The 25,088-nt window shown below is 38.6% G+C and overlaps 1 protein-coding gene across 3 annotated transcripts in view; it reads left to right on the top strand.

Annotated features, from left to right (window-relative positions):
• The window catches only part of CERS6 (ceramide synthase 6), a 308,139-nt gene that overhangs the window by 152,085 nt on the left and 130,966 nt on the right, over positions 1-25,088 (top strand). For all 3 annotated transcript variants that reach the window (XM_057744992.1, XM_057744993.1, XM_057744994.1), the window contains exon 4: positions 14,514-14,571. In XM_057744992.1, coding sequence (XP_057600975.1) covers positions 14,514-14,571 — 58 coding nt within the window. The remainder of the gene's footprint in view (positions 1-14,513; positions 14,572-25,088) is intronic.

Raw genomic sequence — 25,088 nt, forward strand, 5'->3', positions numbered from 1 at the left:
GCTTTTTCTCATGATTCAGTCAATCAGTCGGCACCCTGGCTTAAATGTCTGTCTGCAGGGCTTGGCAAAGGCTAGCCCACCCTTCAAGACAGGTGAAAAGTAGATGTGCTGGACCAGGGAGTAGAGCAAAGAGGATAAATGAAAGGAATATTTTCAAGGTAGAACTTTGAGATTTGATGACTGATGGGAGGTTGGGGTTCAAGGAGGAGGAGAGGAAACTTAGTGGATAATGATGTCTTTGGCAAAAATATAAGGCAGAAACAAACTGGACTTCTGGGAGAAAGGTAACAGATGTTTAATCTTGAGTCCAAGGGGCCTGTATTTGTGGAGAGGTCTGGCGTTTGGGTATCCAGGGTTATGAAGCCAGTTAGAGGCAGCTACCACGCAGCATATGGTGATTTCACTAGAGGGAGCATGTGGAGTGAAAAGGAGGCTGAGGATGGAACACTGGGTATCCTGACTTCGGAGAGTTGGGACAAAAGAGGGAAAGAGCAAAGCAACAGTTATACAAGCAAAGGAGAATGGCCAGTTTTGTCAAATACTGCAGGATCAAAATATAAGACTAAGACTCAACATGTAAGAGTTCAGAGAGACCTTAAACGTCTGGTTGCTTCCCCAGAAAAGACTTGAACTTGCCCAAGATCATGTTGAGAGTATCAGAAGATGATTACAATGTCTCCTGATAAGAAATCTCATGCTTATCGCTTGTTTCATGCTGTTTATTATTTTCTAAGTATAGCTTTACAGTCAGTATGTCATACCATGTAATGCTAGCTAGTACGAGAGATCATGCTGCTTTACTTTTTAGTTATTTTTTATTGAAATATAATTGACATACAACACTATGTTAGTTTCAGGTATAAAACATAATGATTTGTATTTATATATGTGCATTGTGAAATGACCACCACAGTAAGTCTTAGGTAACATCCAATAGCATACATAATTACAGGATTTCTATGTGTGTGTGATGAGAATTTTTAAGATTTACTCTCTTAGCAACTTTCAAATATGCAATACAGTGTTGTTAACTATGGTTGCCATGCTGTACATTACATCCTCATGACTTATTTATTTTATAACTGGAAGTTTGTTCCTTTCGATTCACTTCACCCATTTCACTCCCTTCAGCTATTTCTCCCCCTGCCTCTGGTAACCACGGATCTGTTCTCTGTATCTATGAGCTTGGTTTTGTTTGTTTTTTAGATTCCACATGTAAATGAGATCATATGGTATTTGTCTTTCTCTGTCTTTTTCACTTGGCATAATGCCCTCAAGATCCATCCATATTGTCCAAAATGACGAGTTTCATTCTTTTTTATGGCTGAATAATATTCTCGTGTGTGTGTGTTCTCATGTGCGGGGGGGTGTGTGTGTGTGTATTACATTTTCTTTATCCATTCATTCATTGATAGACACTTAGGTTGTTTCTGTATCGTGGCTATTGTCAGTAATGCTGCAGAGAACATGGGGTTGCATGTATCTTTTCGAAATACTGCTTTCTTATTCTTGGAATAAATATTCAGAAGTGGAACAACTGGGTCATATAGTAGTTGTACTCTTAGCTCTTTTGAGGAATCTCCATACTGTTTTCCATAGTGGCTACACCAATTACGTTCCCACTGACAGTGTGTGACGGTTCCCTTTTCTCCACATCCTCCTCAGCATTCCTTACCTTTTTGATGATAGCCATTCTAATAGGTTGGAGGTGATAGCTCATTGTGGCTTTGATTTGCATTTCCCTGATAATTAGTGACATCTTTTCATGTACCTGTTAGCCATCTGTATGTCTTCTTTGGAAAAATGTCTTCAGATCCTCTCCCCATTTTTTAATCAGGTTGTTTGCTTTTTGTTGTTGCTGAGTTATGAGTTCTTTATGTATTTTGGAAGTTAACCCCTTATTGAATATTGATTTGCAAATATTTTCTCCCATTCAGTATGTTGTCTTTTTGTTCTGATGATGGTTTCATTTGCTGTGCAGAAGCTTTTTAGTTTGATGTAGTCTCACTTGATTATTTTTGCTTTTGTTTCCCTTGCCTTTGGAGTCAGATCCACAAAAATATCTCTAAGACCAAGGTCAGTGAGGTTGCCACCTTTGTTTTCTTCTAGGAATTTTATGGTTTCGGGTCTTACTTTCAATTCTTTAGTCCATTTTGAGTTAATTTTTTTGTGGTATAAGATCATGGTCTAGTTCCATACTTTTACATATAGCTGTCCAGTTTTCTCAGCACCATTTATTGAAGAGACTGTCCCATCTCCATTCTATGTTCTTTGCTCCTTTGTTGTAGATTAATTGTCCATATATATGTGGGTTTGTTTCTGGGTTCTCTATTATGTTCCACTGATTTATGTATCTATTTTGGTGCCAATACGATCCTGTTTTGATTACCATAGATTTGTAGTATAGTTTGAAATCAGGGAACGTGATTGTCTCCAGCTTTGTTATTCTTTCTCAAAATTGTTTTGGCCATTCAGGATCTTTTGTAGTTTCATACAAATTTTAGATTTATTTGTTCTAGTCTTGTGAAATATGTCCCTGGCATTTTGGTAGCGATTGTGTTGAATCTGTAGGTTGCTTTGGGTAGTACAGACATTTTAACTAGTAATTCTTCCAGTCCATGAGCATGGTGTATTTTTCCTTTTTGGTGTGTGCCTTCTTCAATTTATTTCATCAGCGTCTTATAGTTTTCAGTGTACAGATCTTTCACATCCTTGACTAAATTTATTTCCAGGTATTTTATTCTTTCTGATGCAATTGTAAATGGGATGATTTTCTTAATTTTTCTTGCTGATAGTTTATTAGTGTATAGAAATGTCATAGATTTCTGTACATTGATTTCATATCTTGTGACTTTACCAAATTCATTAGTTCTAACAGTTTTTGGTAGCTGGTGCTACTTTGAAGTGTGCAGCTCAGTGTCACTGTCTTTCAGTGCTCATAGTGAAAGGAGGGTTTGTGTTATCCAAAACATGAGGAGCTACAATACGAATATAGCTGGCATGTGGGCAACTCAGTACTCTCTCAATCAGCCTACAGCTCACATGGCATCAGCTAGTCAGCCAGGCATTTCATTGTGTGTGTTGTAACTAGGTTCAATTTTGTGAAATGGCTTATTTCCTTATGCAAGAATACAGGTTGACTGACTTTTTTGGAAAATACCTCAGTGGTTACAAATTGTTTATTTGATTATGTTTTTTTCTCTAATAGAGGAAAGAGCAAGAATGTCATCCTCTCAAGTAGATGCTACTAGGTCAGAAGCCTACATAGCTATATTTGTTTCCGATTGGAAGATCCTTGACATTCTTAGATTTAACTCTTATACGTACATACATATACCTATATACACACATAGATATGTGTTTATATACACATAATATACCTTTATTTACATAATGTATGTACCTGTGTGTGTACATACATATACACATATGTACACATACATGAACATCTACATGTACAAATGTGTGTTCGTCACAGACAAGAGTCTAGGAGGAGAGTGTGGTGGCGAATGCGCTGGAGGAGCTGGGGGATGAGAGATGTGGGTGTGGGTGGAAAAAAGATGGAAAAAAAAAAAACTCCAGGAGGTGAGACATGATTTGTGATATTAAATGTTTGCATGGTGAGTCTGCTATGTCAGGGCGAGTCAATTAAGAATGAGCCTAGTTAGCATCCTAGGATCCAATGCTGAGCATCTCCCTTTATATTTTAACCTTTTCTTTCACTTCTCATTCAATTCTAACAACCCTAAAAAATAGGTGTTTTCATCCCCATTTTCAGAAGAGGAAATAAGTATAAAAGAATCTATCTAGTATAGCATATAGTATATATAGTGTATGGTATATAGTATATATAGTGTATATATATAGTATATATATATAGTATATATAGTGTATATATATAGTATATATATATATAGTATATAGTATAGTATCTAGTATAAAGAAGTTTGATACTAGAGTTATAGGCAGGATTTAAGGGTAAGTGAGGGTCTCCATGCCGGTCCCTGTGAACGGTCTGCTGCCCAGTCTCTAGTCTGGTTATGAGAAGTTCAGGAGAGCCTGTGGCAGAAAGTTGACACCAAACAGGGCAGTAGAGAGGGACAAATTGATTTCTCTCTTAAATTCAAAGTATGTACCTTTTGCAAACTGAAGCACCGTTAGTTCCCATTTGCTTCTTTCCTGTGCAGTCACAGCATCTGAACAGATGACTGCTTGTCTTCAGTCTGCTTTCACAAAGAAAAAAATTACATAGAGACTATGAAAGCACTTGATGTTCAAGGGACACCATGACATTGGTTTGACGCTAGATGGTAATAAATATTTGGCTGCTTTTACCTCAGCCACACAGTTAAGAATTGTGACATTTGCAAGTGCGTGATCCAGAGTCACATTGACTAATTTTACTTTTGGCAGCAGGAGAGCAATCTTGGTTTTAGTCCTTCCTATATCCTTATCCTAGACAGGTGTTAGTTGGAAAATGCTCATTTATCTTTTTCTGATTTCCACAAATCATGGCCTTTCAAACTTGAGTATGAATGAATGGACTTTAAGCTCACAATCATAAGTTTAGTCTATATTCAGGGGAATTCTAGGAGTAAGGAGAAATCTTTTATAGGCACAATGACCTAACAGAAGTGTGATTTGTGGGCATTGATCTGTGTGGCAGTTGTGTTTTGAGTAGGTTGTAGGGGCCTGAGACTATTGTTGGGGAGACTCATGGGAAGGAACAAATGCCAGCGATGCTGAGTTCTGCCTCGCTGGGCACTTAACAAGGGACATCAACCTGGAGAGAAAAGAACGGACTCCAATAGAGAATTGAGGAGAGAGTCAGTAAAATTTGACTGCTGATAGAACTTATAAACAAAGCATTAAAAAAAACCCAATATCCAAATCAAAGTAGTTAAATCTAAGAAATGGAGCACAGTAGATTTCGAAATGCAGACAACACCTGAAACATTTTCAATGGCAATTTTAGCCCTAAAAGCATGAATATAATGACAGGAAAAGAGTAAAATTAGTTATGATGCTTACAAAAGGTGCTTGGGCTGATGGTACCTAAAGGACAAGCCATTCCTAGTTTCTAGGTGTGAGAAAAGAAAAAGACATAGTCATTTTATGTGTTTTTGCTGAACACAATTCTTATTCATGTGATCTTTTTTAATAGTGAAGTATTTTTAAATACAGAGCCTGATATAGAAAAGAGCCTCTGAGCTGTATCCAATCCTGTTTTAAAGGATTAAAATATTACAGAAGCAGCTGAAGCTCTCTGTATACCCTTTCTCTGTTCTGCCCTATCCTCCAGAGGCAATCTCTATCCTGAATTTGGTGTTTATATTTCCTTCTTTATTTTTATGCTTACATGTATGTGTGTGTATGTATATGAATACATGTATTCATGAAAGATATAGCATTATTTTGCATATTACCAAACTTTACATAAGTGCTTGACTTCTTTTTTGAATCAATGATTTAATGAAGGCAGTTCTGCTCAAGTGAATAGGTTTGACTTACCTCCAGCCATGGATAAGTCTGTTGCTTCTCAGACATAAGCAGCTGAGCCTTCAGCAAACGAGGAAAACTATTTGGAGTCACAGTTAATTATTGATAGAGGTAGAAATAATTTCAGGAAATGTTTGCTCTGAGACTAAAACTCAGGTCTGCATAATTGGTCCATAGGATGAGTCACATCTTTTCTCTGGGTTCCTAAACTAATGAAAGTTTGAAGGCTATCTTGCGAATTTAGATTGTATATCAGAGTTTCCAAAAAAGGAATCTTTAACCCCACCTTTGTTTCATTCTTTAAGCTATATGGGATGTTTTTCAAACTAAAGTCAATTTACTTTCTCACTAGTTGATGAACATCTCTGTTGTACTCAAGTAATGAAATGTGTCCTAGTAACAGCTTGAAAAGGAGAATGCTGACTTAAAAATCGTTACCTCTTTTTTTTAAAAAATGTTCTCAGATGAAACCTATCAGTTATTTAACTAAGACTTCGGGTCTACCTTCACTTCAAAATACTGCATTCTAAATGTAAAGAAAACTAATCTTCGGAGGGAGGTATTTTGGCTAAAAGCCTGTGGAACAAGAAAGAAATGTGTCTTCATCATTGATATGATGCAATGATGCCATTTAGTTAGACTTACTAAATGCAAAATATAATTGAAGGGACTTATTTTGTTGTACAAACCAAGAATCCAGGCAACCCACCAACCACCCAAACAAACAGATAGAAATCTGACACCTGTGGATTTGTAAAAAATTTAGGTGTTGGCTTAATTTATGAAATTTGGTATCTGTGCACCAATGGACATGATACTGCCTCCTCAGAGAACTGGCAGTATATCAGGTGTCTGCTGAGTATTTTCTGAAACGTATGTTGTCATTATCTATTTCTAGTTTTGAATTTAAGGGCATAGGGCCACAAGATGTGGACAAAGGAAACCTGGTGTGAAAAATGGGGAGACCTGTTTTCTTTCACCAAGGTACCTGGGGATGTAGAGAAGTTACACATTTCTCTGAACCATATGTTTTCATCGATAGAACAAAGGTGAGGATGGACTGGCAGGGATCACTGCCTTTGGTGGTGAAGCACAAGGCTGTTCAGTAGAACAAGCCTGTCCAGAAAAGCTCTTGTTCGAACGCATAAAAGAATGGGAGATGGAGAACTCTGCTTTATGTATACAGAAATATACTGACGTTACATTAAACATCCATAAGACCAAATTGCTGCCTTCGATGAGCTGCTGTCTTACTAGGGTAAGCAGCACACATTCATGACACCAGCTCTAACTAGGACTCTAGCCAAGTCATTTCACTTTGAGTGTGTGCTTTGCATTTGTGGAGAAAGGAAGGGAAGACAACAGAGACAGTCTTAGTTACCCTCCTGCCTTAGCATCGAAAAGGAGCCTGAAAGTGAGGCTGCAGGCTGTCAGAGTCATTCCACTGATCTTACTTAATGTGATTGGAGAAAGAGCTGCAGAGTAATGTACTTTGTAATAAAAAAATAACTTCTATTTTAATTTCTGTGTTAAAATAAAGAGGTGATCTTTAGTAGAAAGGAGTGTGGTCTCTGGAATCAGATTGCTTGGGTTTGAATCCCCAAATTCATTACTAAACTGTGTTTTTAGGCAAATGACCTGGATAGTTTCTCTGTGTCTGTAAGTGGGAGTGATAGCAGCATCTACCCCATAGGGTTCTCATAAGGTTCTCAGATGAGACTCAGGAAGCCTGTGATAGTACCAGGCATACAGTAAGTACTCAAGGAATGCCAGCTGTTACTGTGTTATAAAAATACATAGGTGATCCTCTAAGAAAGCCTAGTAAGCAGAAGTACTGTTCACTTCATAAAGATGAGTCTTGCTGTTAAGTTTGAAGCTACAGTTACTTCACTCCAAAACTTTGTGGAAGTGAATGTGTCCGGTATAACACAGAAATCCCTTTGAAGTTCCGTTGTACTTGACTGGAGAAGTGATGAAATATGAGTTCGATATGTTTATACTGTAGCTTTGTTCATACCTCATGAAAGTCATCAGCTTTAAGGGTTTTTTCTGTAGAAAAATAGGAAGTTAGTCTTCTTTGTACTTAGAGGTAAAATGATAGATTTATGTATTTTAAATTTGTTCCACTTCCACAAATTCAACCAGCCAGGGATGGAAAATATTTGGGAAAAAAAATTCCAGAAAGTTTCAAAAAACAAAACCTGAACTGGCCATGTACTAGCAAGTATTTACATAGCATTGACATTGTATTAGGTATTCTAGAGACGATTTAAAGTATACAAGAGAATGTGCATAGGTTATATGCAGATACTACATCATCTTATATAAGGGGCTTTAGCATCCTTGGATTTTGATATTTGATATTGATATTTAGAATCCATGCCCCATGGGTGGAGGGATGGCTGTATCGATATGCAAAGTCTAATTTTTTTCAAAATGTATCCTCACTTATCAAACTCCATAGCTTCACCTCATTTGTAATAATTTGCAAGATATAGTGGCATGTTAATATTAAATGTTAAATTTTATGAAAGAAAAGATATAAGCGCTACTTCACTCTTCTTAATTCAGTTGATAAGCAATGATTTTTTTTTTTTACCTTAGATGATGGAACAGCTAAAATGCGAAATGTCTCAAAATTAATAAATTCAATCAGAATCAAAGGAATGATATGCTAATTTTCGTGTTCTAAAAAGGTATCCTAGTTTTGCACTTAATAGCAGTATTTTTTTTATTATTTATACCATTCCAGAGTTGACTCTCTTTGATTTCAAATTCCTAGGATATTGGTCATGGAAAAAATTGCATCCGCAGCATTTGGCGTATTTTTTCCCTTCTTTATTCATATTTTGCACAGTTTCTGGAAATACTTGATAAAATTATTTGATTAAGGACTATTATAGTTAAAATAAGCCTAAAAGTAGAGAAGTCAAGGGGAGGACTCATACCGTTAATAAAAATTCAGATGTCCGTTTAGTAGCTATTTCTCGCCAAACACTCTGCTGTCAGAAACACAAAGATAAGTAGGATTCTGTCGTACCTACTTGGAACTCACAAGCAAGTCAGAGGTTCGTGGCTGTAATCAAAGATGAGGTAAGGAGGTAAGAAACACACCGTCAGAGAATTACAATACTTTCAGTGTTGCAACGTTCCGAAAAAGTGGCTTCGTGGAGTAACTAGCATTTGACATAAATCCCAAAGGAGGGATAGCGTACGTGGACAGGATGAGTGGATAAGATGGAGAAGGGCCCCTGGATGATTATTGGTGACTTGAGCGGACTAGCTCAGTGTTAAGTGCTCTAGTATTGAAAAGAATCCCCAGTGCAGTGCTTCCGTATTTCCAGTTTTGCAGGCAGCCAGTTTCTATTCATCAGACAGAGACCGTTCTCATCATGAGGCGTCCGTGAATGGCCCCTTGGTTAGAAACATCATTTCACCTGAATACATTGTCTTCCATTTTCAGGTGTATAAAATCAGGAAGAGGCAGCGGAACCTAATGGTTCAGAGCTGGGATGTTGAAGCCATGCTGCCTGGTTTGCAGTCCCAGTGCTCTTCCTTACTAGCTGTGTGACCTTTGGCAAGTCATTAAACCTCTCTGTGCTTATTTCCTCATCTGGAAGAAATTAGGGATAATGTTAATAGGACCTACCTTGTTGTGTGGAATAGTTTCACTAAATGACTTTCCTCTTACTTATAAAGTGCTTACAACAGCTGCTAGTACAGAGCAAGCACTCCAGAAATATTGCAAAGAAAATGGCCCCAGGTGCTACCCTCCTCTCTGTAGGATGGTGTGCGGAGTTGAGCTCAAGGGGCTGCTCAGGATGTCTTTCCCTGCTTCTGTCTCCTCTGTAGATGAAGACCCCAGGGCCATGTGGGTGACACCTGGCAGTAAGACACAAGACCTCAACGCTCTGATTCCCTGCTTTTATGACACATTTTATTAGTCTTGATTTTAGCAAACAGCCCCTTCAGCCTTGTTGTATAAGGACAATAAACCAGATTCAATGGGTTGTAGGTTTTTTTTTTACTAGCTTTTCATCCTAATTTTCAGGCTTGATGGATATAAAATGTTTCCATGGCCAAACAAATGTAGTGGAACACGTCTCGGCAGAGAAATGCACGCTAATTATGTGGGATCTGAGAGGGGGCTTTCGAGTCAGTGCTGCACTAGGCTTGTGTCCTGGTTTTGCCACTTAGCAACAGTGTGGACTTGGGCAAGCTCATCCCTAAGGGCTCTCTTTCCAATAGAGGTTCCCACCTTGCAGGGTTGCTTTCTCATCTGGAATCTTCCTGGGCTTCTCTGGTGATTCTGAGCATCCTCCACCCACAGCTAAGGACCCAGCTCCTGGTTCTGCCAGCCAGGCTCCAAAATGGGGTGGCTGTCTTCACTCCTGTTTTCTGTGTCCTTTTGAGTTTATGCTTTCCTTAACAAAATCCCTCTTCTGCCTGCTTAGTGCTACATTCGTAAAGGCACACAGGTAAATTCATGCATTCGTATTGCTGTCTTTAACCAAGCATCCTCTTTAAGGTGTGTGTATGTTTGTTTTTTAAGGAGAAGCTGGGACGAAGTGAGAGAGTAGCATCTTTAAGTTTTTTTGTTTTTTTTGTTCACCAGTTACTTTATTGTTTTAAGCTCTTTATTGGAATATAATTGCTTTACACTGTTGTGCCAGTTTTTGCTGTGCAGCAGAGTGACTCGGCTGTATTTATACATGTATCCCCATATCCCCTCCCTCCCAAGACTCCTTCCCACCCTCCCTATCCCAGCCCTCTAAGTCATCACCCACCATCGAGTTGATCTCCCTATGTTATTCAGCAGCTTCCCACTAGCTAGCTATTTTACATTTGGTAGTGCCTCTTTGTTTTTAGAGAAACATTCTTTAACTATATTTCTCTTATCATGACAACAGTGTCTTTTAAAATTTCTCTGTGAGAATAAATTTAATACTTCCCTTATCCAATCCCTGCTTCCATTAATATAATCTGAGAATTCATTCCTTGATTATTGTTGTTACATATTTTGTATCAAATTGCCCCTTAAGAACAATAGCATTTAATTGGGCAATGAAATTTAGGGCAGTTATTTATGTTGCTAACAGTAACCCTTTTATTCTAAAATTGTACTTTTTGAATACTTAATTTTTATTTGTATCTCTGTGGGTTGGAATTGACCAAAGTAATTTTTTAGTAATGGTTAAGGAGTAATGTATTTTCAGAGCTTTTGAATTTGTGAGAATATTTTTCACATTTTTTTTTCAAATGAAAGGCAGTTTGGTTGGCAGTAGCTTTCTTTGATGGAATCCTCTCTGTAATCGTCTGTAAATTTAGTGATGCAAAGGGGAATGTAAGACCACTGGACATTTGTTCCCTTGATGGTGACGTATTTTCCTTTGATTTGTGTGTTGACTTGTTTTCGTTTGCATGCATGGATATTGAAGGACTTTTTTTAACCCCTAGGATTCAAATTTTGTCAGAATGTGGTTTTGAATTGATAACTCTTCGGAATACAATTTTGTCCTTATTTCTTCTTTTTAGTCAGGTTTTCTTTTTCCCAGTGGTGTCTTTGATTATTACTTCTGTTTAAGTCCTTCACTTGTGTTTTCTCAGAAGCAACTATAATTAACTTGGTTTTTCTAATCCTCCAGATCTTGGGTCTTCTTTCATCTATTGGTTCTTTTCTCCAGCCCTATGAGGGTGTTTATCTTCTACATCACAGTTTCATTTTAAGCAGAATGTGTCTACATTCCTCCCCCCCACAATGTGGATAATATTTTGTCACTTCATGTTTAGAATTCTTCTATTGCTTCTTTGTTTCACATAAAATCTCTTTTTTTCTTACCCAGTAGTCTTTTACTAATTTATGGCTTTCTATTTCTGTTTTTAGGGGGCATAGTTTTAGGAGACATATCTTAATGCCAAATACTTTTATAAAAATTATGTCCAACTCCTCTAGGGAGTTAGTTTTAGGAGCTGATTCTTTCTTTGGATCTTTAGAACGCTCTTTTCTTTCCGTATTTATGCGGTACTTCTTACTAGACCTGTGTTGACATTTAGATGTTTTTTCATTCCTGAATTTGGACATATCCATCTAGACCTGCTCATAGAGAAGATGTGTGGATTGACCTTGGCCCCGCTCTCCGTCCTCTCTTTGCTAGTAAAAGTCCTCTTTTTGGCCTTGGCCCACTTTCAGTGGACCAGAAGAACTTCATACAGAGCAGCTATGTCCGTGCCTTGTTCTCTGTCACTTATGTAGATTATAAGAACTCCAACCTCCAGAATGCAACATCATCATGGATCATCTTGCCCCTAAGTCATCTTTTATATAACTGAAACTCCCAGGGTGCTAAGTACTTCCTTTTTTTCTCACTCATCTTTCAAACATTCACTAATTGACCGGGTAGGGGTATTCTCCTGCTGCCTCAGAAAGTATCATTCATAACAGGGGGCTGTCTAGGTTTCTGACTGATGCAGATTTTTGCATTTCTGTACCAGATGGCAGAAAGTGGAGACAGGGAGATATGCTAAGAGTTTCCTACTTCCTTTAAGACCCATGGCTTGTTTCTTATTGCCTCTATTACATTTTTTTAAAATCAAATTTTATTCTTTTATTTTCTGCTGTAAAATTCTCTGATTCGTGCAATAGGTTGAAGGTCATTTCTTCCTTTTTTGTGGTTGCATGCACCTTTATTTACCTTTCTTTTTATAGATATTTTTATGGGAGGTTGAGAGAGGCTGTATCAGGGGCTGTTAGCTAGACACCATTTAAAACTATAACTTATGTGAAACTACACAAATAAAAAAAGGACTTTCTGAATGTGGCAAAATGCTTGCAAATTTTGCTTCTGTAGATATTTTGTGGAAATGAACTCTGCCTTATAGATATTCATCACAAGTTGTTATTCAAATGATGGAGGCATTCGTGTTCCTATCGTACAACCTCTGTCTTATGAAAGCTGGGTCATTTTATGAAAGAAAATGTCGTTCCATGAGTGATTGTAGGGATTCCAATGGCTTCCATAAAGTTTTTTGTGATCCTAAAAACTGCCTGATCTGAGTGTCTTAGAGCTGAAACAGCTGTTGTAAATCATTTAATCTGGGAGTTGCAAGTTCAGTTTTCTTCAGGGGCCAGAAAAGTGACTTGCAGTGCATAAAGTGGGCTGGTTTAATACAGTTAGAGTGGGAGGGACAAGAGAGAAGTGGAAATTACTTGTTCCACCAAATCCTTAGGCCATCAGTATATCAAAACCGTGTGACTCTCAAAAACAGTGTAATATAAACCCACTCTCCCATGATAGACATGGAACTGAGGTCAAGGGATATTAATAGATTTGCTCAAAGTTAGAAGAATCTATGTGTCTTGACCAGAACCAGCTGTATAATTTGCAGGGCCCAAGCAAAATAAAATACGGGGCCCCAGTTCAACCATTATTAAGAATTTCAAGATAGTGACAACAACACAAGCATGGGACCCTGTGTAATTGCACAAGTTACACACCCTTGGAGCCATCCCTGGTCTTAACTTCCGATTTAGAATTTATACATCCAAACAGAAAGAAACACACAGACACTCTCACCAACAATCACCAAAAAATTGATAATGGAAATGGGATTAAAATTAAGCTCTTGACTTTGATTCTGTAGTACATGTACTGCTTTTACTTAGAAGAGGGCTTTTGTGAGAGGTTTTAGAATCATTGCTTTTTGTTCCTTCCTGAGTTCAGGTTTTATGAATTATTAGTTGATGATTTTCAACCCTGAAGTTCAAAGCTCGTCTCTAGATATTAGTTCTGACTTGAATTCCAGGATGTTTGAAGAGTCCGTCGGTCCAGGAATGAAACTCAGGGACACTTGTATCTACCATTGGGTCTTACTGAGTATATGTATATATATGCATATCTGTGTGTGTGTGTGTGTGTGTGTATGTCACTGAATCACTGTGCTGTACACCTAAAACTAACACGGCATTGTAAATCTACTATACTTCAATTAAAAAAAATAGACTCAAAGGGCAAAAAAAAAATCTTATTTGAAATTTCTACATGGCTTGCAAACACAAAAGGCAGTTTGCCTCCCAACAAATTAAAATGAACTAGTCACTCTCTCTTTTGTGTTCCTTTACAACTTGTAACCCAAAATACTGCGAACAGTACAGTGTGACCTCAGGAATGCTATTAAGTGAAATCAACTAGTTTTTAAAGACACAGCTATTCACACTCAGAAAATGAAAGAAATAAAATTGGGAACTGAGTACTAAGGTAAGAGGTTTTCTGTAGTAACCACATATATATATATGTAGTAACCACAAATATATATAAAATCTTGATATTTATATAAAGTCTTGTATTTTAGAAGACTTAAACATTCAATTCATTTAACGTTGAAAGAGAACTTAAATTTTTTTTACTCATTAAAAAAATGAACGTCTAACAGCTAGACATGGAGGTAGGGATGGTGTAAGGTTAACAGTCGTACATCAGATGGATAATTTGGATTCCTAATAAGTGCCTTTAGCGATACTACCCCAGAAAGAAGCCAATAAAAATTTGTTAAATACGAAAAAAAAAGTTACCTGATTTTAAAGTATTAAAGCTTTTATTTTTAAAACAAATATGAACATCAGTTTAGTCATTCACTTACTATCTGAAACAGGCAAAGAATTCAAAACTGTCTTATATACCTTCATATTGTTAAAATATATCCATTCATGTGCGATGAATAAGAGGAAATTCACATGTTGGAGGAAGAGAAGATGAGTGAATGGGCAAACACAATAACTGAGTGAAAGAAAATTGGTTATGAATACAATTATTAATATTTAAAATATTTTCCATGTGCCATGCACATACTTGTATATGTTTAGCCATGACTGAAATCGTTCATTCAGTTTAATCCCTGGTTGGGGCAGAGGTGTGTGGGGGGGTTCATTTAATGGACTTTTTTCACTCACGTATTTCAGAATGTGTTGTGAAATATTTAAACTGAATATCATAGAATTTTTTTTAAACTTTCCACAGGTGGAAATTTTCATTTGCCCTTTATATATTTACCTATGGAGTCCGGTTCCTGAAAAAGGTAGGATCTGTCAAGTTACTTTATATAATTCTTATCTAACTGTAAACCTATATTTCATTTTTTATGTTGTGACGGTAGCAGTATTTTAAACAATCATAACAGACTTGCTAAGAATTATTTGTGCATCTTTCTTTGACTTATAAAAATATTGGTGGTTTACTCTTTGTAGTAAATAATTTTCAGGCATATGCCGAAAATACTTTGAAAATAATTTGTTTTTCCAGTGATATATGTTGCTAAGTCCTCTGACCACTCTAGTTGGTTATTTGCTGCCTGTGAGCATTAGGAACCTTATAAAATCCATCTGAGGCTTGGAAAGAAGTTAGAGTTTCCATATCACACATCACACAACTTGAAAAAATCAGTTGTGGCATTGTGTGTTATCACTGTAGCCTTTTCCAGTAGAAATTAGAATTTAGTGTCTTGCAAAGCTACCACCAGGGTAACACCAGCTGCCAGTGGAAAATTCAGTTCCTCTCATACACTCTGTTCCCCTTTGCTATTCTGCATGAACCAAGGCAACTTTACCTATGAGAGCAATTCTCTGAGGCTGTCATAGTCTTTTTCTTCATTATTTCAATGCTAATGGCACTACTGACAAGTTAGGCTGCTTAACTTCAAGTCTAGCAAAGACCTATGTTCTCACAGTCGTGCAATAGTGAGTTGGAAGAAAATGGGAAATTATTTTTTAAAGTACTTTATGGTATTATCCTTTAAAGTGATATCAGTGTTATCTTTATTTAGCACAAAGATCTTTTCCAAACTAGAGCATTGTGCCAAGTGGCATGACTTACTAGCAAGGCATGTAAATATTGATATGAAAATTGCAAATATATTTTTATTTTTCCGTTGTAAGATATTGTCTGCCTGTGGCAAATACTATTATAAATAATGGTTGTTTCCCAATATCATATTTTCCCAGAGGAAATATTCTTTTTACTTGTTGTCTTTCCCTTTAGTAACTGCACTTACTTTTCACTTAATAAGACTATATGGCCCAGAGGCCATTTGAACAGATTTAAAAGCATGAACTTTACTCTGTAAGCTTTCTAAGTATGAAGACATTCTCAACTGGGGTAAATAAATGTGGTGGAAAGTGCTTATTTTCGAACGTTACTGTTTTAGTTTTCAAATTTACTTATCTAGGGGAAAAGAATGGAAAGAATGACTGTAGAGCTTTTATGCTTCCAGCTTTTACTACCTTGGAAGAGGAAATAACTTTGCATGGAGTTTCAGCTGACCTGGGAGAGCTGGGCTTCATGGGAATATCGAGTTGCTAACTGAGGTCAAGGTTTGGAATTCATGTCAGGTTCTGTTGCTGAAGGTCTTTGATGGTGAGCAAGGAGAGATGTGAGAGCCAGGAGCACCCTTTTTGCCCTTTTCCCTGGATCTGCAGGATGTGGTCTCTTTTAAAAGCTCTCATTCAGCAAGCCTGGTCATCTGTCGTCAGAACAGGAAACACTTTGACACTTAGCTCTGCTTCATTCTGTCCCTACACAGACTGAATGGAATGAGAGTAGTTTCCATCCCCCCGTCCCCAGGGGCTCTGTGGAAGGCAGTAAGAGGGCTTGTCGAGAATGTTTGCTTGGAAATTGTTGATCCTTAAACTGTAAGTTTCCTTTCAGCTGCCTCTAGGTATAACACATGCTTAAAAATGAAAAGAGAACTAGAGGTTGTTCTTTTTGTTGGATTAACTTGTATTTGGGGTTTCTTCCGGTGATGCTCCCTAAGAAGCACTCAGTTTTGGATGAGCTATACAGTTTAGTGTTCAGTCATAATGTGAAAAGTGTATGTAGAATCCATGTGAGCGAACTGTGAAGGACTTCATACGCTATCTTGTCCAACTCTGATTGCACAGCTGAGGAAGCAGAAATCCAGAAAGGGTAGGTGGCATTCCACGGGTGAGTCTATGAAAGGGCTGAATCTGAAGTGAAACACACACTGCCGTCTCTTATTCTAGAACGTTCCCCTCTTTACCAGCCTGCCTTCACCTCCACGTGATTTTCAAGTGACTTCCTTCTTTGGTTATGTTAGCAAACTTGATCTAATGTAGTCGTTGTTTCTGTTTCTAGAACTTCAGATACTTACTTTAGTGGATATTTAAAATATGTTTCTATTAACTTGTTGGAATGGACAATATATTTGCCCATCTCACCAAGAGGAAAAAAAAATTATTATGGAGGCCTCATCAGAAATAATCAAAATAAGGTAATTCCAGTTTTCACAATACCCTAAATGTTTTCAAATAAAAATACCAGAATAGTGGACCAATTTTAAAAGGTGAGAGGCCACAGCTGCTTCTTATTTCCAGCATCCAAAATGTGGCTTATAACACGTGCTGTTGAAAAATCCCTGGGCAGCTCACACTGTCCAATTTTCTTCTGCTTTTTTTTTTAATTTTTAAATTTTATTTATTTATTTTTAATTATTTTTGCCTGCTTTGGGTCTTGGTTGTTGCATGCGGGCTTTCTCTAGTTGTGGTGCGCCGGGGCTACTCTATTGTGGTGCGTGGACTTCACATTGCGGTGGCTTCTCTTGTTGCGGAGTACAGGGGCTCTAGAGCTCAGGCTCAGTAGTTGTGGCACACGGGCTTAGTTGTTCCCTGGCACGTGGGATCTTCCCGGACCAGGGATCGAACCCGTGTCCCCTGCACTGGCAGGCGGATTCTTAACCACTGTGCCACCAGGGAAGTCCTCTTCTGCTTTTAGGTCCAATGACTCTGATATGTCTCATCCAATATGTCTCATCTATTAAGTAATTTTATGTACCCTTTCTTCTGAAATCCTGTGATTCCATTAAAGAGATATTTACCAAATGCAAAGTACCATGCACCCATGATAATGGACAGAGAATCTTAAAAAATGAGAAACGAACACATCAATTAATAAATAACTTTGAAAACTATTGAATTTTAGATGTAAAAGTTATCATGCCTATCATCTAAATACCTTATTTGATAGATGAGGCTATGAGGTATCAATTTCTAATATAAGAATAGCTTGAGTTTCTCTACTATATTCAAATACATTCAGGCTGAATACTTAAATTTTATTAAATGCTGTTACCCTTTTCCGTTTGAATTGGCTTAATCCTGTGGGGAGAATATACATATTTCCCTGCATTTACCAAGTCATCATAGCTTTTAAGTGTGTATATATGACTGATTTAAGTGCCCTCACTTTACAAATATTCTTTGTAATGAGAAATAAGGCAGTTGATAGTTTTTAAATACATATAAACTAGGTTTATGTCAGTACACCCTTGTGCTGCCTTCGTCTGGGTCCCCAGAGAAGCAGACACCAAGAAGAGATTAACTGTGCAAGAAATTGATTAGGGGAAATGTCTGTGAGCGCACATGGGAAGGGAGTTGGCTGGGAGGCTGCAAGAGCCTTCAGACCACAAGGTATGTCTGACCATGAGTGTGGGAGCGAGGGCAGGCAGGCCCGTGTGGGTGAGGCTCTAAGACTGCTTGCTGTGCCTTTGCAGGGAAAATTCAGTGAGGCTGCTTGGCGGTCCAGGAGCCGCAGGTGACCATCAGAGGAGACCTGAGTCTCCCGGGCACGGGCTTGCCGTAGACTCCTGCTGTGCTCGGTCATGGGTTGGCAGCAGCCTGCGGGGAGCAGGGCCTTCGTGCACGTACAGCTGTGGATTTTCCTGCACAGCAGCGGGGCTCTGAGGCAGCCACGCTCCCAGCAGTCCAACATCTACGGGGCACATTCTCATGGTTGCCACGTGCACTTAATTTTTTTTTTTAATTTTATTTATTTATTTATTATTTTTGGGGGGGGGGGTACACCAAGTTCAGTCATCTGTTTTTATACACATATTCCCGTATTCCCTCCCACCCTCAACTCCCCCCCTCCCTCCCTCGACTCCCCCCCTACCCTCCCTTGAGTCCCATCCATCCTCCCCCTGCCAGTCCTCTAAGGCATCTTCCATCCTCGAGTGGAACTCCCTTTGTTATACAACAACTTCCCACTGGCTATCTATTTTACAGTTGGTAGTATATATATGTCTGTACTACTCTCTCACTTCCTCTCAGCTTCCCCTTCACCCCCCGCCCCCTCCCAAACCTCGAGTTCTCCAGTCCATTCTCTGCATCTGCATCCTTGTTCTTGTCACTGAGTTCATCAGTACCATTTTTAGATTCCATATATGTGAGTTAGCATACAATATTTGTCTTTCTCTTTCTGACTTACTTCACTCTGTATGACAGACTTTAGGTCTGTCCACCTCATAACATATAGCTCCATCTCATCCCTTTTTATACCTGAGTAATATTCCATTGTATATATATGCCACATCTTCTTTATCCATTCATTTGTTGATGGGCATTTAGGTTGCTTCCATGTCCTGCCTAAAATGTGCCAGCTTTTCTGAAGAAAGGATGTATCATGGCATAAGACCCTATGTGACGTAGAGATGGTTTTCATATGCAAGGTGCCTAGAAGCATAGAGGAATATTTACCTGTTATACTTTTTATTGCTTTATTTACTATGCACTGATTTCCCCTCCATTGGGTCATGGTTCCTGTAGTTGATTTGTGAAAGTATCTTTGGAGCAAGACACAGGCTGACTTCCCACGTGAGTGGTCTCAGGGTCCCAGGCACTTACCTCCCTCCTGTACTTGACCCAGTTTGGGTCATAAATTATGTGGTCACCCTATGAGTCGTTCTATAATAAAGGATGAAGTAATTGGCCCCATATTTTCAGATGCCCTGTAAAGAAATGTGTGTGTGTGTATGTTCATTTATATGAAATCATGACGGCAGATAAGAGGATGAGGCTTATTTATGGTGAGGGGCGAACGCTTAGGTGTGCAAATGTTATTTGCTGTCTTTTCTTTCTCACCTCCAAGCCCCCTTTACAGACAGCAGAAACTCTGATGATGGACGTAGACCCTAGAAGGCATTGACCTTACAGACGTGTTAGTGAACTACTAAGTAAAGTCATTGTTGGGTTAGTAGGAAGTATTTAAATAGTTGAACGATATAAGCCTGTCTCAATAGTCTGCTCCTGTAATCGCCGACACAAGTGACTTTTTGCCCCATAAGTATGATGAGCAGAGACAAGTGCTTTCATAAAAGAAGACCCAGAATTACTTGAGGTGCTCTGAAGTGCCGGCATACAATGTACTCATACAAATTAACACATTTTTCTAGGTCTTGAAAAGAACCATATATCAAGTCTTTAAAAATAGAGTAACTTATCTCTCATTTACTGTTACCTTTTTTTCTCATTTGTAGGTGGAAGTTTATATTGAGTGAGTTCTTTGGATACTTTTCTTTGAGTTCCTTTGCTTATTTTTTAAAAATGTAGTGTCACAGGAAGGGCGTTAGATATATGTGCAACTGGGACTTGGGTAAATATTTTTTTCTATGTAATCTACATGTTAGGGTAATATGTTTCCAACTTTTTTGGCCATATGGTGTGTTTAATATCACGATTTTGTACACATGCATGTGTATAATTAAAGATTACTCAAAATATATCTATACCTAACGTCTGTATCAATCAGGGTCCCCATTAGGAGACAGAAACCACAGGAGTGATTCTTGCAGTGACTATAATGTAAAGAATGATTAACCGAGAGGGAGCCACTAAGACTATGTTACTGAGAGTAATCGACCTGCTTTTTGCTGTCAATCTGCCGTGAGATAAGGAGCTTGACTTGAATGTAAATCAACTCACTGCTTCCTTTTTGAGAAAGTCTACCTCTGAAGAAAAGTCAGCTGAACTGAGCCGCGTGCTTAGTTAGCCATGTAGTTCATTGACGTTCTGATGAAACAGTTACAAACACTTCAAGGACTGGCGTTCACAACACTTTGATCTGCGCTGCACTGAGGTAGCATGGAGGCTGTACCTCCATGGAAGAAGCTATGGCTCTGAGGATGGGAGCTTATAGGAGGAGACTGGCGTTATCAGAACCTAGATGCTTGAAGGAGGAGCCATGGAGCTGGATAAGACCTCTGGGGAGAAAACACTGACCAGCTGGTATGTCTCAGAAACCACAAGGACACTGGTTCTGCGAATGAGGAAAAAGTGCAAACAGCTGCTGCCAGTGGGATGAACTGCCACTGCCGGGGGGCAGAGCCCTGCTGGAGGGTCAGGTGGGGAGTGGTGGCAAGAACAGGAAGCAGAACAGAAAGGAGCACATCCTATCTTCCTCTTGCAGTCTTCCTGTCTCCGTCTAGTGCCTCCCTCAGCAAGGGACCAGCTCCTCGGAGCCAGCTCAAGTGTGTCCACAGTATCTTAATAACTAGCCCAAACTTCCCACTGTGCTGTGTTCTGTGATGTACTCTGACAACTTACTGTAATTTATTTTATTACATTTTAAAAATATGCAAATTACCACCTATTATGTTGACTTTATAACTCACTAGGGGTGAAAACCCACGGGTGAAAAGTACCCTGGCCTACTGAGCACTTTGCCTGTTCCCTTAAACTTTCTGATTCTGACCTGAATTGTGGTATAACTTTTCATTATTCATTGGGTGTGCTTTTCAGAGTTCCACAAAGAAAGCCAGAATGTTCCTCTGGTGTCATGCCTCAAAGCGTTCCCTTTTCCTTGTCGGTTTGCTTAGAGTCTTTCTGAAATGGAGACAACATTGGCATCCTTTTGCCTGTTTTGATAATGAAAATAAAAATTGTCCAGTTGTTAGAACATGTGTCCATTTAAAGTGTTGTTCTTTGTGTTACTTTAAAATTTTTGAAATTGCTCGGAACCCATCACTTATTTAAGGAGGCTTGACGTTGAGTCTTACCTAAGAAAATGGCCCCATCAAGTAGTTTTGTTTAAAAAAATAAAAGTGCTCATGATATAGAATATGGTGGACATTGGGAAGGGACCCTAAAGATCAACTATCTCAAATTTCTCATTTCAGAAAAAAAGAAATAATTTTAAAAGGATGCATTGACTTGTCTGAGGCAAAAATCGCAGCCAGTCTTATGGTCTTTAAAATTTCTAGATTGGTTTAAAAAAAAAAAAAAAGAATTAGAAAACAAGTTTCAAAAATCTAGCAGTTCAAGAAGTATTTTAACTTTTTATTAGTAAATTTACCTACCTAAGAAATATCAGTAGAAGTCATATCGCTATGGGAGATGTGACTCCTGCCAGTTGTGCTCATTGGGACCTTTGCTCTCTGAAACCTCATTTTTCTCATCTGTGAAATGGGAAGATGATACTTGCCCCGGCTTCCTCAGCTTGTATGTAGGAGTGCTGTGAAGCTACATAGTACTTTGAAAATGTAAGGCGTACCACTAATTAGTACTGATTTAGAGGGTACTCTGTTGAGAATTGTGAATGCCCAAGTCTCCTACAGTCCATTGACTTGAAGCTTTTAAGTATTGTGCTGCCACCTCCTAGTCCAGTGAGATGCTTTGTCGTGGACAAGCTTTGATGCTTGCAAATAGGTAAATGCACTTCCTGGAATGGAAATTATCTGGCATGAACCGAGGAAATTGCCCTTCAAGGCTACTCCTTATTGTATCTTTCTTTTCTCCTTCGACCTACATCTATCCTCTTGAATATTTTCTGATCCCCTCATACCTTTCCTTTGCCCTTCTGTGTTGACGTATGGCTGGTGTCCTAGCTGAAGAGAACATTCCGAGGCCAGGGAGAAACTGAGGATAATATGATTCAGTGAGGACCCTGAAGAAGGAACCAGAAGACCTGGCCATTAATCAGTTTTGCAACCTTAAGCGAGTGACTGAGTCTCTCTGGGACTGAATTGCTATGTCTCTAAAATCAGTGCTGTAGACTAACTTAACAATTTTATTATTTTTTATTTTATTATTTTTTAATATATGTAATGTAACATTTTTTAAACTCTTACTCCATAATTCAGTGAAAATTTTGAATTAGCTGATCGTTATGGCAAGCTGGTACAGCCTATTTAGAAAGCAAAATGGTGATCTAGAGTAATAACTATAAGTATGTTTATATACTGTGACTCAGCAGTTCAAGTCCTATAAACTTATCTTGAGAAATGAATTGTATGGAAGCAAAAAATATACATGTATAAAGTTATTTATTATAACTTAAAATATATATGTCCATATATATACACATACACTTGCATGCAAATTATAGCAAATCCAAAACAGAATGTAAAACAATCTTTTTTTTTTTTTTTTTGGCACACGGGCTTAGTTGCTCCGCGGCATGTGGGATCTTCCTGGAGCTGGGATCGAACCCGTGACCTCTACATTGGCAGGCGGATTCTTAACCACTGTGCCACCTAGGAAGCCCAACAATCTTAATGTCTAATATTAGAATTGTCTAAATTGTGGTTACCAAGATGGCAAAATAGCATGCAACTACTTAAAGAAAATAACTATCAAGTTACTATATTATTTATAGTTCTAGTAAAACATTTAGTAGACCTTTCCATGAAAATAAGTAACAGACTCATCTGTACGTTTTGCTATGATAATCATATATATATATATATATAGCAGATGGGATGTAATAGGTAAAAATGTTAAGATTCCTTTTAGAGAGGAACTGTGGATGGTTAATTTTTTGCGAATATCTTTACTGCTTTCTTCTTTACCAAAAACGTTCACCCTAAGATGTAGGAATTAGGATGGAAATGATTGTGCATAATTTATGAAATTATGGGTTATGGAAGCGCTTGCTGTTGTAACTTTTAAAAAGGAGAAAATTTTTTAAAAGCTGAATTCCATTTAAATAGCAAAGACATACAGAAGTTTCATCACAAAACTCCACCTGTTCCCGTTTGCCTAGTCCTCGCTGACCCAGTCCGTGAATTTTCTCTCAGGGGTTGTCTGAGATGTTATTGCCTGGAATGCCCCCAGAACGGCCCTAGCATAGACTTTCCAAGGAGCTTTCTAGTGTCCAGTGGGATTCTGGTAAGACTTAAGCTCTTTTTCCATAGCAGATTTACATGGCCTGTATTAGATAACATGTTGGAAGTCTTCATTCCGTATAAAATGTTACTTTAAAAAACTTCTCTCACAATGAAAGCCCCACCTCTCTTGGAGTGGGACAATGCCTTTGAAACCGTCTTGGCTCAGTGCGTAGCCAGGATGAAACTCTGCATCACTGAGGATGGTCGCAGAGGTGACAGTGATAGCTGTCCTGTGAGTGGTCCCTGGGGGCCAGGCCTTGTGTTGGTCACGCAGCATTCCTGTCTCATTGTGTGGTGCAGTGCCACTCCTCATCCCCACACAGGGAGAAACCAGGGCTAACAGAGGATCCGTCTCGTGTCCTAGGTCACATAGCTAGTCAGCGAGAGCGCTGGAATTTAAACCCAGGTATGTCTGGCCGTGTAGCCTACCTGTGTCCAGGCTTAACTGCTGACTCAGTAGATCTCCTGGGCTGAAGAGGACTGACCAGTGAACAAGGAAAAGCAAAAGCTCCGTCTTACAACTGTATTCATATTGAGCGGTTTTATTCAAAAGGTCCAAATTAAGCATCACATTTGCTTTATTTTTCTGCTTCCAAATAAAGTCCCATCAGCAAAGCTGAGAATCAGTGACTTGCTGTAATCTTCGTATTTTTGGATCTTAGAAAAATTGTCTGCTACTTTTCCAACTGGGTATAGATGTCCCTTTTTATACAAACCAATAATGTAATTATACAATATAATTTCTTCACTGCTTCTATGATACTTACTTTCTACAGTGTGACTAGCAAACTGTTAATACACTGTTCACAGTAAGAAGCTGGTTGGGACAACTCAGTATTTTCTGTAGCATAGGAAATGTGACATTGGCCATTGCCTAGAATAAATTAAAACTTGTTCAAATGATAAAATCATTTCATCAGCACTGAGATTATAGCTTACAGCACTTAATTTAATGAGATGGCAATAGTTTGATTTTGATAGTGTAAACATTCCCTAAAGAGCACCGAGAAGCCCTTTCCCCATGTTTTCACTGTGTTCAGACTTCGTCTTGAGAGCATGACATTTCACATCAAAGCTTTCTCCAGGCAGCAAGGTAGAAAGATTTCAGGACTTGCAGGAGTTCATGAGGCTGAAATGGATTTTTGTGGGAGGAGGAGGAGGTGCTTGTGTGGATTCCCAAATACAAGTGGTGATTGCTGCCTTACTGAGTGATACTTGCTCTTAGGTAGTTATTTTTTTAATTAATTAATTAATTAATTAATTGGCTGTGGTGTTGGGTCTTCATTGCTGCCTGTGGGCTTTCTCTAGTTGTAGTGAACGGGGGCTACTCTTCGTTGCTGTGCCTGGGCTTCTCGGTGCGGTGGCTTTTCTTGTTACGGAGCACAGGCTCTAGGCGTGCGGGTTTCAGTAGTTGTGGCACGTGGGCTTGGTAGCTGTGGCTCACGGGTTCTAGAGCATAGGCTCAGTAGTTGTGGTGTACGGGCTTAGTTGTTCCGCAGCATGTGAGATCTTCCCGGACCAGGGTTCGAACCCATGTCCTCTGCATTGGCAGGCAGATTCTAACCATTGTGCCACCAGGGAAGTCCCTTAGGTAGTTATTTATACAAGGGTTTGTAGAGTTGGTGCTTGATCAAACCATGAAT

Source organism: Hippopotamus amphibius, chromosome 8 (assembly GCF_030028045.1).
Source record: "Hippopotamus amphibius kiboko isolate mHipAmp2 chromosome 8, mHipAmp2.hap2, whole genome shotgun sequence".
NCBI lineage: Eukaryota > Metazoa > Chordata > Mammalia > Artiodactyla > Hippopotamidae > Hippopotamus > Hippopotamus amphibius.